At 41.1% G+C, this 14,808-nt stretch overlaps 1 protein-coding gene across 1 annotated transcript in view; it reads right to left on the reverse strand.

Annotated features, from left to right (window-relative positions):
• AHI1 (Abelson helper integration site 1) overlaps nucleotides 1-14,808 on the reverse strand; it is a 142,221-nt gene that overhangs the window by 34,509 nt on the left and 92,904 nt on the right. Inside the window, 1 exon segment of the mRNA XM_056853225.1 lies at nucleotides 1,884-1,942. Coding sequence (XP_056709203.1) covers nucleotides 1,884-1,942 — 59 coding nt within the window.

Here is a 14,808-nt window from a genome sequence, read left to right on the forward strand (position 1 = left end):
AGCCAATTCACACATCACAGAGTACACAGGTTGGGTCCTAATCCTCACCTTGTGTCACGTGTAACAGTCACACATGAGTCAACTGCTCAGTTACACATGAGTGGTGGGTTCTCCTCAGTTCTCATACATGGAGTGCCTGAGTCATGCATGGAGACCATTTTCCTGACCTGAAATGATCCATGGGATGTGCTATTTGGTATGTTGGCGAAACTCACAAATATAAATGTGGCTTTCCCCAGTGGGTAAAGAAGCAACTCCCAAGCTTGTTCTTGGTTGGGAAAATGGCACTGGGGTGGGGGGAGGGGGAGGATTAAGCCTCTTTTCCACACATGGCACAGTCTCAATCTGAATCAAGCACTGCACACCCACAACTCCTATGTGACTGTTATACAGGGCATAGGGTGGCAACCTGGGACTCTACCAGTGTCCACCATAATGAGTGAACTGGCCCTTGAGAAGATGATCTCAGAGAGTAGGCAGGTTCATATGGGAGTAGGTTATAATTCAGATATCCATGTAGGGCTTTATAAATCAAAACCAGCAGTTGAAACCATGCCCAGAAACAACCTGGGACCCAGTGCTGATTATTTAACAATGGTGAAACATGTTCAGTTTGACAAGTTCAAATTAACAAATCTGGCTGTCATTTTCTGAAACTGCAGAGGTTTTTGAACAGTCATAAAGGGCAACCCCATGTATAGTGCATTGTCGCAGTCCAAATTAGAGCATGTATAACCAGGGCAAGGTTCTCTCTGCCCAGAAGTGGCTATCTTCTTAAGATGATAATGGTGCTACAGAAGTCATTTGGCTTTCCACAGTAAGAGGTAGACCTAACAATTCTCCAAGATGCAAGCTTAATCCTTAAGGAAAAGTGCAGCCCCATCCAGTTGAACACCACCGCCATCATTAGCTAAACCACCCTTCATCAACAACCTCTCTTATCTAACTTCAGTTTACCAACTCTTGTCCAGCCATTACTGACTTCAGGCATTTGTGCATATGGTGGTGATCAGTACACAGATTGGTTCCCCTGCTCTGTAGTGAATTGGGACCCTCTGCTTTTATGTCAGCTCTGTGAGCATACAATAAATTTCTGCAAAGCTTTAGTTTGGAGCACTAAAACATAGTCAAGTATTAAGTCAAAGCATTTTGTGAAGGAGGAGGCTGAATGAGATGAGGGAGAAACATGGATTTCTACAAGAATTAAATATGCCTGACAAATCCTTTGTGGGAAGCACTTTAATGCAGCATTCAGAATTTTCCAATGTCAAGTGCAAGGCAGCTAATATCAATGACAGGAAAAGCCCATTTCTCTTTCTTTCTAAATTTGCTACAGCAGTATGACATTTCAAATCAAGAAACAGGAACAGGAAATATTTGGGATACAAACCTTTAAAAAGAGACATTATACACTACCACTAAATACCACGGCCAATTCTGATTTCATACTAGTTATTATACAACAGGTAACAACAAAAAGCTTTAACTAACAATCAAATGGAAAATGTTAAATTAATTTCACTGTCAACTGACAATGCAATAATGAACATCCAAGCCGATCTCCAGTTGTGATCTCTTTTCCTTATTCACCATAGACATCTAGCCAAAGACATACCAAGGATACAAAATTCCAGTAAGCTATACTTGACTCTAATGAATTACAAGCACACTGTGTGAAGATAATATTGGATCTTTTGTTCTTCGACTTTCAGGGAGCAGCTGTAGGAGGCAGAAAGCCTACATGGATTATTATTTTCTAGAAGGCGGTCCTTTTATCACTGAAGTATAAGAAAGCTTCCGTACAATGGTGACTTGTGAAGAAAGATTTTAAAAGTTTAAATTCTTTTTTTATATGCAAAAAGAAAAAAAATAGAACTTCTTACCGTGTGCAGTCCAGCTGATAGTGTTCTTCTAAGAGGATTTCCTACTGGGATGAAGCTCCCTGTCAAAAGACAAAGCTGTGAAATTTTGCTTGTTATCCCCTTTCAGTCTAACAAATCATTGTATTTTTAAAAACATGATGATGGCAGGATACATTTCACAAAACCCTGAATAAAAGAAGCAGTAGCTTCTTTTAGCCCAAACTATGCTTCCTTCAGTCAGGAACAGTTGGAGGGTTTACATAACTATCAGACCTGACACGAGGTTAGCTAATCCAATATTTCCACTCAAATGATTTGGGAAAGTAGCACAAGCAATGCCCACATACCATTTGGGGCCTCAAGTTGACACTATTATCTAAAAGCTACACTATCTTTCCTTGTAATTGACTCATTGAGTCATGCACACAAAGGTTTCTCCCCCACCAGAAATGATAACAACACCTCTTCATTGCATTATGCATTTTATCTGAAAGAATATGAATAAGCTATTCAGTGCATTCCCTTTGATCATATGACTTCCTGTCACCACACATCTTGCTGCTTATTTTATTCCAGCTCAGGATTTATTTATCCCTTTTGCTTTTTCGCATATATTATTATACTGGCTACTAAGCACAAGCAAATCTTTCCCCTATCTATGGATATTTTTTGATTGGGAATAGTACATCTCTAAGGAAGAAAACATCTTTTAAAGACAGACATCTTTTTATAAGCAGGGAGGGGAGAGGAGGATCCTCCCCTGTAAATTCCAAATGCTGTATTCTGACAGGCTTACCTATTGTGTATACAGAAGCAAAGAAAATACAAAGGAAAACTGAAACTCATTTTGTGCCATCAAACCCATTGCTTTGATGGCACAACACTCATGGACTTTCATATGCGGGTTCACCAACAGAGTCTTTTGATCCTTATACTGTAGAGACAAAATATGGCCTACTGTACTAACAAGGTAAGACTGGTCAGTTTCTTCAGGAAGACAATGTTACAGCCCTTAATAAGAAGTACTTGGCCCACAGAGTGATGGAAATGAGGGCAACGCAAGCTCACTCTTTCCTCACTTCTTGATGTAATTTCTGAAAAATTTAGAACCCTCCCCCCAAAATGGGCAGTCTTACTGAAAGCATTTTGACATTCCTCAAATACAATGCCCAAAAGGAAACTCCAAATGTGACTCAAAATTTGCTTTAGGCAAATCTTGCTGGGGAGGGGACATAATGTAGAGGGGTGTGCATTCAGATAAACCTGAGACAAAAATATATTCAAAAATACCATATCAGTATTTTTTCGGGTATATTTGGCATCCCAAATGTATCTGGGAATTTTTCAGGAAACTGAAAAAAAGGTCCTGAAAAATCTGAAAATATTCAGGATTTACTGGGAAGATCCTAAGGACTGGATTTTTTTGTTTCTTTTCCCCCTTTCTTTTTGCATTGGGGTGTGTGTGTGTGTGTGGGGGGGGGAGTTCTACGGGCTTGCCAGGCTGCTTGTGTCAATTTCAGGTGTCTTTGTCAGTTTCAAGTTTTTTTTTTCTTCTTCTCCAGAGTTGCCTTGTGTTCCCTTTGCAGTTTTTACAGTGTTGCTCACTGCTCGGATTTGTTTTGCTATGGTTTCACACTAGTTCTGTTGATCTTGCACTACCAAAGTGGCACTGGGTTCTGCTGGACGTTCTTCACATTGCCATTGGTTCTGTTGGGCTTGCAAAAGTGCCCACCCAACTAGAGTTTCCACTGCAGAGATTCTCTTGTTTGATGTTAGTTTTGTTGAGTTTGCACTGCCACAGTGGCACTGGGTTCTGCTGGGCTTGCAAAAGTGTCCCCCCCTTCAGCTTCCACTGCAGAGATTTTCTAATTTGACATTGGTTCTGTTGGGCTTGCACTGCCACAGTGGCTCTGGGTTCTGCTGGACATTTTGCACATTGCCATTAGTTCTGCTGGGCTTGCAAAAGTGTCCCCTCACCTGGAGTTTCCACTGCAGAGATTCTCTGGTTTGATTTTGGTTCTGTTTGGTGTGGCACATTGGCTTGTGGTTCTACTGGGATTACTGGGCTCTGCAATGGTTCTGTTAAGCTTGTTGTGTTGGTTCTTCATGGGAGACATTTGACGAGTGATTGCTGCTTGGAGACGTATCTTTTGCCCTGGAAGGAACTTGGAGGGTTCCCCAACCTCCATAGGAAATGATGGGGATGGCTGGGGGCACCCTGTTCAGGGGCCCATAGAATTGGTTACTTAAGGGATAGGCCCCAGCAGCTCCTCTGTAATTTTGGTGCCTGTAACTTTAAAAACAAACCCTCCAGTCACCTGGAAAGTTTCCCCATAGGAAATAATTGACCCCCAAAATTCGGAAACCTGAAAAAACCCCGAATCTGAATACCATATCGGTACTGGAATTCAGGAATATCAGGAATACCAATATTTTTCAGGGCCAATAAACCCAAATCCAAAACATACTTTTTTTTTTTTGCATACCCCTAGTACAGACATCTCTGAAAAAATCTGTAGAACTTCACAAAAAGCTTTCATTTCCCCAATAAATTTCTTGGGTAGTTTTTGTTCAAGCTGGATCCTTCAACTCTGCTTTGATATTTTGCCTTTGCCAAAATTCATCTTCCCACTGTAGAGATCAGAAAGTCAACTCTAAGATAAAAACCCAGTGGCAACTAAAATGAGACCTTTTCTCTTCCCTGTGCCCATGAAGACAAGGGGAAACTATTCTCCCTTTGTCTCAGTCATATGATGGTAATTATGACTTGACAGCCTGAACATATGACACTTTCATCTTCAGATGGTGTTTATGTGATGGTCTATTATTATTTTATTTCTTTATTGTCCCACCCATCCTCCTTAGTGCTAAATGCATAGTTCTCTTCCCCCTACCCCAGTAGGTTAGGCAGAGAGAAAGTGATTGCCACAAGAGCATCCACTAAGCTTCATGACAATAGAGTGGTGATTTGAACTGATCTCCCCCATGCTAGTTCAACACACTGACCACTGTGTGTTACCGGCTTTCATTATCATGTGTGTCTAGAAGCTTTTAGAATAAGGAAAACTTGTATGTCATTATATGAATAACTTATTAATTTGACATGAATCTGACACTGTTGAAGAAAGAAACTTCAATTCAAGAACAGTCAAGAGACAGGCAAGCCAAAACCAACTCTACTGTAAGTGAGCCAGAACTCCACCAAAATTAAAGACAGTATACACATGCAAGTAAATATGACACATATGCACACACCATTCAGTTAAGTGCTCTAGGTGATACCTGCTCATTAGATGCCTAGATTCTTGACTATGGGAGTTTTTAGGCCAAAATTATTCAGGTGCATTGGCAAGCATCCATGGGAAAGCTTGCACAACCTCCACCTGCACTTTGCCTACTTTAAGCCAGCTGTATTAGTCACACTCATAAGAGATTTCCTCACAAATATTTGAACACTGGAAGCTATTTATATATGTAATTAGATGGCACCACCTCAAAGAGCTACCTTGCCCACCATCTTAAAAACACTTGAGTTTGAATATGTCCACACTAGTGAGTCGTTTGAATGTTAATAGGGCTACATATGCTCCAGTTATAGTTTTCTATTCATTTGCATCTTTGCTAGATGTAACTCTAAATAATAATAATACCCAGTTCCCAAAAAACACAATTCAGTTTAAAGGAATAGTGTTAGACATGTTGGCGTATAACCTCTAATGATACAAACTGGGAATAATTAGTCAGTCTTCCAGTGAGTTCTACATATACCAGTTCCATAGCCCTACTTATTAGAATGTGTTGCACACGATCCAGAAGTAGTAAAGCACTTTGAAGACCCATAGATTAGACTCATGCTGAACATTCTTGATTGGAACAACTAAATTTAAAAGTGCTTACGTTTGGCTAGATCATGGCTATTGTATTATACACAACTGAACACATTCATCATTTATAATACAGAGGCTGGGTTCATAAACTATGCAGTGAGACTCCCTAAAGACTTGTGGACAGTCACTAGGAGAGATATGAATTACTTCCGTTTCCCCCCCCTCCGCCCCCCATCACGATAAAGGCTTCAACAGACAGGCTGATCTGAACCCACCTCCACATATCACGCTGCATTTCAGTTACTGTTTTGCTAACAATTTTAGAGACAATGTTAGAATGCCCTGTAATTTAGATGGCATACTTATTTCCCTTAGCATCTTTGCCATGGGAATCTTACAACAAATCAACGCTGATGATGACAAGGATGATAACACTGATTTATAGAGCACTTTAGATAATTAAGTACTGTACATGGCATGCTTTTGCTCAAAGGCTTACAACAAGGCTCTTTCCCCCCATCCTTCTGCACTAACCTGCCTGTCTCCGGTCTGGAACGAGTGAGCAATGCCGGTCTGTTTGTTTGTAAACTCAAACCACTTTTACCTTGATATTGGGGCAATGTTTAGGGGTGACTACAACAGGTAAAGAAGCACACATGCAAACTACATCATATACTTCTCTGCATAGTGGGAAACACATATGCCCAGACCCCCCAAAGGCTGAAAAGGTATAACCACTTTAGGTTGAATCAAGGTATTTATGCAGTATTTTGAGCATTACACTTAAAAAAAAAGATAATCTGACCATGATACAGAAGAAAATTATAAAGATAACATGATACAGAGGGAAATTATAAAGATGACAAGCATTTCATGAGGCCAAAGATACAAAAGTGTTGGGAAGACATGAACAGTTAATTCTGAGAAGAGAAACTGAGAAGGAAAGAATTGTTTTTGGATATTCCAATGGCTGCTAAAGAAACTACCAATTTTAAACAGCTCCAAGGTGCTCAGTCAGCCAGGTGTCTCTATGCCCAAGAGCCTGATATACCCTTGTCTGATGGCTGCCGACTGTGCTTGTGGGGACAGGATGCAACAACAGTGGTTTGGTGCTTGATCAAGAATGGGCTTGGTGAAAACATCCACAGTTAGTCTGGAGATAAGAGATGGAGAAGTCCACATGACCAGTCAGAGAAGGATTTAGAGCCAGGGGCTGATAAAAAGGCCTCACTGAATGCCTACTCTTCCTGTGTATAGGCAAGGGCTGGGAGAACAAAGAGCAGTTGCCAAGGAGTTCCACCAGACAATCAGCTCAAGAGGCTGACACAGCAGGCTGAGTAGGGCTGCCAGCCTCCAGGTATGACCTGGAGCTCTTCTGGTATTACAACTGATCTCCAGATGTCAGAGATCAATTCCCCTGAAGAAAATGGATGCTCTGGAAGGCGGACTTTGTTGCATTATACCCTGCTGAGGTTCCTCTCCTACCCAAATTCTGCCCTACCCAGGCTCCACTCCCAAATCTCCAGGAGTTTCCCAACTTTGAGTTGGCAACCCTAGGGCTGAGCCTTAAGCAAGGGGGGGCGGGGGCAGGGGCCTTTCAACCACCAGATGACTCTGACAAGAGGGAAGGAACACGTGTGTGTGTGAAAGAGGAAGGCACCCGAAGACTTCCAAGACTGAAACATTAAAAAAAAGGGGGCTAATATTCCTTCCCAGATGGGTTAACTTTAACTAAGCCTTGTAAGTGAATGAGCAGGGACAGCTTGATGAACTTTCCTGGTTTTGAGCTGAAAGATCTAAACAACACCTCCTTCCCAAACTAGTTTCCTCGGCTTTACGGTAGGTTAGGCCTGTTGGCTGGGCTAGATGATTTCTCAAGATACAGTCAGGGCAGTGAATTCTATGGCAAATTGTATCAGAAAACAGACATTGTCTATTAAACGTTTATGAAATCATGCTTCAAAACACAGTAACTAATAAAATACTGAAGTTCCATAACAACATGCAAAGAAAATATTATTTCAGATAAGTGGAAGCTGCCAATTCAAGATCCAATTTTAGAAAGTTTTTTTCCCCGTTGGCTCAAAAGAATCATCTGTGAAGTGAATAACAAATGATGTTAAGACAGCTTAAGATGTAATGATAAAGTATGTGCCTCATGACCTTGTACATTACAGCTGTCAAAGGTCAGATAGCAAAAGGTGCAATCTAATACACTAACTGAATGTTTTAGAGAAGTAGTCTTCAACCCTTTTAGATCCAGAGTCCAACTTCAAACTGTTTCATAAAACTATAGCTTACACTCATACACATTCAGCTGTAAGACAAGGCCACAGGTTTTACACATAAGGAGTTAATTCTCTGTTCTCTTTGCCTTTGGAAGGAAAGACATCTTTTTCACTGTATTTGGCTTGGAAATTGCTCCAGTGGCCGTTGAGTAGTACTTGTGTTTTAAATACTGTAACTTCCTAACCTATGACAAGCAATAACTCACTTCCTTTTATAAATGTGTGTGTATGTGTGTGTGTGTCAGAAGGAAAGGTGATGATGATAGAACAATATAATTAAGCATTACTACAGGTGTATTTGCAAAGCTATTGTTTGGGTTGCCAGCATCTAGGTGGGACCTGGAGATCTCCTGGAAATACAACTGATCTCCAGACTACAGAAATCAGTTCCTCTGGAGATCTCTCTTTCCCCAAACCTTTCCCTCCCCAGGTTCCACCCCCAAATCTCCAGGGGTTCCCTCAAGTTCAAGGGGGAAGGACTCAGAAATTAATGTATGACTGAACTGCAAGGAAGAATTTAGGGTGGATTCAGACCACATCTGGACACTACCACTGGGTTATGGAGTGGGTTCTGCTACTTTAGGTCCCTGCTTTGAGTTTACATCACACCTGAGAAATCTGTGGATTCCAAAAAGGACCAAAAAAGGTTCAAAAGGCCTCCTAGGCCCTGATGTACAACAATAATATCATTTGGAACATGCTGGGGCAAGAGGTATCTGACCTTGCTTCCCTCCTCTCAGCACTGATCAGATCCTCCTGCCAACTGAGACATTCAGATGACATTGTGGGTGACGAGAATAGCAGGAAGGGCCAATCCAGGCCAGATAATTCAAGGCACTTTTGTGGTCCTGAAGACATAATCAGGAGTTTGCCAAGGCCTAGAGAGTTCCTACGACCTCCATATCCCTGCCTACCTCAATGGGACCCCCATCAACCCTTCTAAGAATTACTTAGTAATGTATCGCATTAATAGCAGGTCCTGTGTGCTTCTGATGATCAATGCACAGAAGACCATTCTGCAGCACTTGTTTCTCCTAGCCTAAATTGGACTTTCTTCTCTTATCCCTCAATAAGTAAATAATATAGGAGGTAGCAGAGTAGGGCCTGACCTGCTCAGGAGAAGCTTTTAGGCCTGGTGATATCACTGCGAACATGAATCTTGATTCATAATTAATCTGAAAATGGATTGATTTTAGACATTTGGCAAATGTTCTCTTATTAATGGATCAAGTATGTATCAGTCAGAGTGTATGCTCAGATTTTCACTAATCAATACCTCATACAAAATAACGGTCTTCACAAAACAGTTAAAATATATACTAATTTGATGCTGTGCACATTACTCATCCACTTTTAAGACTTTACTACTAAGGTGTATACACTAGTATGTATATCTGCCCCCTTAACATGAACAGAGTTCATGCACTGGACTTCACATCTGCATAAGAGCTTTGTAGATCCCAACCAGGGTTGCCAGTTCCCGGTTGGGAAATACCTGGAGATTTTGGGAGTGGAGCCTGAGGAGGGTAGCGCTTGGGGAAGGTAGGATCTTCAATGGGGTATAATGCCATATAGTCCACCCTCCAAAGTGGCATTTTCTCCAGGTGAACGAATCCCTGTCAGATCAGTTTTAATGCCAGGAGATCTCCAGCCGCCACCTGGAGGTTGGCAACCTTATACATGTGTAGGAGTATAAGCATGAAATCCATGCCTGTATGTCTAAGTATTCAAACTATGTCTTTAAAGCTCCAATTCAAATGTGACATCCAATGCATGGATGTCAGACACTTAGGGCCATCAAGAGGGAGGGAACTAGCGATACAAGATTCAGGGGTAACTTGATCAGTCTGATGACCCATGGAACTAGGCAAATCACGTGATTTGTTTTCATATCATATTTGAGTTGGAACTTATTGCTTGGTATGTGGGGGGCAGCACAGAAAATCTTTGTATATGGTGGCTCTTGGCAGCCCTTTGGCCATGAGGGATGGGACCCTTTTGGCCATTAGGGATGGGTTAGTGTCAGGAAAGTGGCTAGGAGAGGAAAGCTGGAGAGAACAGTCTAGAAGTGGTGAGATGGTTCAAGGAGAGGCCAATGTATGTCCCATCATGGTATGGTTTTTGAGAACTTTTTGTCAGCAGTGTTCTGAGACCTAGCTTCCATTCCAGTGTACTTGACAGCAATAACAAAACAATTCTCAAATAAACCCCCTTCCAATTTCCCCTAACAATACGTGAAGTAAGTTAAACTTTGCAGTTTCAGTCACAGAGACATTCCTGAACCATTTTTTTCAAAAGCAGAATACAGAGCACCCAGCTGTAATGAAGAGCTGTTACATCAAATATAAGAGCAATAAAAGCCGAACTTTTAAATTAGAGATTAGAATCAAATATATTTAGCATCTCACACACACACCTAATGATTCTTTAGCAATCTTACGGAGTAGCCATTGCATGTTTTCTCACAAATGTTAAAATCCCTGTAGAATCATGGAAGATGCAGAAGTGGATTAAGAACTTGAGGTTATTCACCATAATACCTGAAGGTCCTGCTACAGAACCAAGTGGGATTTTTTTAGTATAGACTCATTCTACCCAATCTCATATGGCACAGACCAGAAGCAAAGTTAATTTAAACAGATGCGTTGAAATTCTGTTGTACAGCAGGGTTCATGTTTGGAAAGGAACAACGAAAATTGTCTTTGTTATGTGAAGTATTTGCATGTTTTCTTGCTCATTAACAAACCTGCAAATTATGCTTAACAACACAAATTTGGGTACTGTTAGTCTCACATTTAAACTAACACTTCAAAAATTTCCCTATACTGACCAATGGAGGGGGTTTGCTTCTCATTCAAGTTCCAACTTTTATATGTTCTAATAATACAATCTGGATGTACAGGGTTACAGGACTAATGTATAGTGCAAAATTGTCCTTGATGTGTAAGAGATTCGTCCTTATAGTAGATGGTTGGATTGGATCTCAGTTGGTGAATGGGGATCATAAATGTTCACATGACAAATGTAGTGATTGGACTGGGTTGCCAATGGCCAGAGGGATGGGAGGTGCATGAGAATGGTAGAGGGTAGGCAGACCTTTCCCTCAATTTCAGTAAAATTAGCCTATATCAGGGGTCTCCAACCTTTCTGAGCCTCTGGGAACTTTGGCAATTTTGAGAACATTAAGCTGGTGCCATGACCAAATGGCTGCTAAGGGGACTAGGTCCAGTCATCAAATATTGGGGGGTTACAAGCCAAGTGTCCTCCTGTGATGCACAGCTGTTTCTCTATATGGGTTTTCTACACAGACAGAAAGGTGACCACTCCTGGACTCTTCAGAAGCACCTTACGGCTCCAAAGAGATGGAGGAAAGCCAAGATTAGTACTTTGCTTTGGGAAACCACAGCACCCACGGGCACCAAGTTGGGGATTATTGGCCTAGATTATCTAAGGTTCTCCTTTCTACCATATACACCTTGATTGAACTTGTGACATCATGATAACAATCTAAACCCCTTCACGAACCATTTGCAATGCAAAATCTTTGGAGATAACATGAGCGCGGTCAACGCACAGAGCAAAATTTTTCTTTCCTGTACTGCTCTCTATGAACTGATGCACTGACTAAAAGCAAGCTCTGATGACTTACAAGAACTAAATGTATGTATTGAGGTATATATAGGACTCTGTAGTGAGGTGACATATTCTATTTAGAGTTGTTTCATGCTCTATGGAACATCTCATGTTCACCAGTATATACTATGGAAAACATGTAAAGCAAAAATGCATCACCAAATTCTTCAGACACATGATTGATTGGTGTTCCCTTGAGTCTGTTGACTGTATGTTATCTCCACTTCACCTTTTATGTTTTACTGGATCAAACACCAGCAAGCTAACTGGGCTGCCATATAAAGTGTTAAATAGTTCTTTAAGTTCCTACTATACTGATCAGCAGAGGAAACCCCAGCTAATATAGACAGCCATGCAAATAAACATGGCAGAACAAATGCACAGGAGTTAAGATTAATGTCACAACTATTGATAAGGAAAAAGTTCAAATTATGGACATTAAAATACAAACTTACACAGCTTAAAAACACAGCCAGCAGGGCAAGCTAACAGAACGACCTATTAGGATCCGGGAGACCCAGGTTCATAATCCCCACTCAAATCCCCACAGGAGTCTTGCTGGGTGACCCGTTCGGCCGGTCATTCTTCCTCTCTCTCAGCCTAACCTACTTCACATGGTTGTTATTGTAAGCCACTCTGAGCACCCAGTGGGGAGAAAAGTGGGAGACACATATTTAAATAAGGTCACCTCGTTTTGATTCAGGCCCAGAATTTATAGATCTGTGAATCACTCAAAATATTTATTTACTATATTTATAGTCCACCTTTCTCACTAAAACTCAAAGCAGATTACAGTGTGAATCTAATCTAATAATAAACTAACAAGCAATGTAGAGTTCAGTCCAGTCACTGGCCAACCTTCCTACAAGTTCCCATTCTTTTCCCAAGCAAATTTCCCTTCCTTTGAAAAAAGGGAGGGGGTAGACAGCTAAATACAGCGCCTTTATTAATGTGAAATGAATCAGGAGCAGCGTGTTCTATTAGGGATCATGAAATTTGCAGTTTCTGAATTGTAAGGCAACCCCCACCCCCAACCAATCATTCCATGTTACCCAGCAGTTGGTAAAAGGCACTCTGTGTTACAACCTGGTATCCCAAACAATGGCTGGCTGCACCAGACAAACTCAGTTGCTTCACCTCCAAGAGCTCCCCTGAAAAGGAAAGGGCTGCAGTGTCTAGTCAGCAGGAGAGGGCACTTTGTGCAGGGGGTTGGACTAGATTGCCCTGGTGGTCCCTTCCAACTCTGACACTATGATCAGCCAGTTGGACCCCCCACGTCCTTCTTTCACAGCCAATCACAGATCCAGAATCCTTCCACTCAATACTACTCCAACATCCCTCAAACACATTGCATGGCTTAGAACTAAATACCTTAAAAGGAAACAAACAATACTGATTTATTGTCGAAGGCTTTCACGGTCAGAGTTCATTGGTTCTCGTAGGTTATCCGGGCTGTGTAACCATGGTCTTGGTATTTTCTTTCCTGACGTTTCGCCAGCAGCTGTGGCCGGCATCTTCAGAGGAGTAACACTGAAGGACAGTGTCTCTCAGTGTCAACTGTGTAGGAAGAGTAATATATAGTCAGAAAGGGGTTGGGTTTGAGCTCAAACCCAACCCCTTTCTGACTATACATTACTCTTCCTACACACTTGACACTGAGAGACACTGTCTTTCAGTGTTACTCCTCTGAAGATGCCGGCCACAGCTGCTGGTGAAACGTCAGGAAAGAAAATACCAAGACCACGGTTACACAGCCCGGATAACCTACGAGAACCAATACTGATTTAATCCTTTCTCATCAATGTAGGAGGTGATCTCACCCCATCACTAGAAGGAATATGGTAAGATCCGACTAGTGCGCTCTCCTGCTCCTAATAGAATGGCATAGCTGCACATTGACCACCAAGAGGGAAAAAAACCAACCTTCACTGACCTTTGACACCCTCCTTGGAATCCACCCAGCAAAGCTGGCCATTGCTCTTATGGCGTCCAAAGCGTCAGCCTGAGTATCATTCTTCATTGAGTCTATTGGCCTCATCTTTCAAGCAAAGTAAGCCAGCATATCAGTAAAAAGGATCCAGGTGAGTGCAGATTTGTTTTCTGGTTGGGGGGAAAACCGTCTATTCAAACAGAACAGACAACAGGTAAATGCAGGCCACATGCCAAAGATGGAGGGCTCATGAACTGAGGGAACAGCAGAGGGGAGAGTGTAGTTGGAATAACTCTTATCCCTTCCTCCTGTCACTCTTCTGGGAAGGGGGATATGCCAACAGAAATAATACCGAGATTTCCTCTCTTATTTCTGTAAAGTAAAACACATCTTACTTTGTGTCTGTGTTGTACGTGAAACAGCCAGGGTGGACAAAAGCTAGCAATTAAATGGTAATAAATTGGTTTTTAATTTTTTTTAAAAACCCACTTAGAATGATCTCATTTTTAAAAACTTGTTTAAAACTAAATCCAATTGTAATACAAACAAACCATGAATTCAGGCGAACAAGCCTACACTTTTCATGGCTTAAAATTTAATCAACAAAACAGATTAAGTAAAAAGCTGCTTTTCTATGTAAAGAACTATGGGGAAAATCTGACTTCTAAGTTAAGTTTATAAGTGAAATAATAAGTCATGTATTATACTTATTAATGTGGTCTTCCTACTGGACCAGATACTTGCAAATCAACACAGGTATTAGAATCCAAAAGATTAGCTTCTTTATGCAACTAGGATCATCTATAGACCATGCTCCTATTTTATGCCTTCCACCAATTTGAGCTCTGCAATGTATTCAAACTATTACTTTACCAACCGAACAGCACGGACATCTTTGATTATAGAATAATCCCATTTTGTTCTGTGGAACTTGTTTCCAAGTAAGTAGGTGCAGCGCTGCAGCCTTTAAGTTACTCGTTTTGCACAGCATTCTTTCAAGTCTTCAGAAAGCCAAAAATAAATGTCTCTTACCTCTAAGTACATTACTTCTGCTGTCTCTGTAGGGTTACATAACCAAAACCTTTGAGTTGTGCTTCTGTATTATATAAAGGTTTTTCTTAATTGTAAACTAGTATGTATTAATTGTTACAGCACCAAATTTGCAGATATGCTTATTAAAATGAGAAACCAGGTTTAAAGCAATTGGTCTTTCTTCTTCTTCTTGGTGATTTAAATCATGGCTGTAGTTCTATTTTTAAAAATCTACT

This window comes from Euleptes europaea, chromosome 7 (genome assembly GCF_029931775.1).
Source record: "Euleptes europaea isolate rEulEur1 chromosome 7, rEulEur1.hap1, whole genome shotgun sequence".
In the NCBI taxonomy this organism is placed as follows: Eukaryota; Metazoa; Chordata; class Lepidosauria; order Squamata; family Sphaerodactylidae; genus Euleptes; species Euleptes europaea.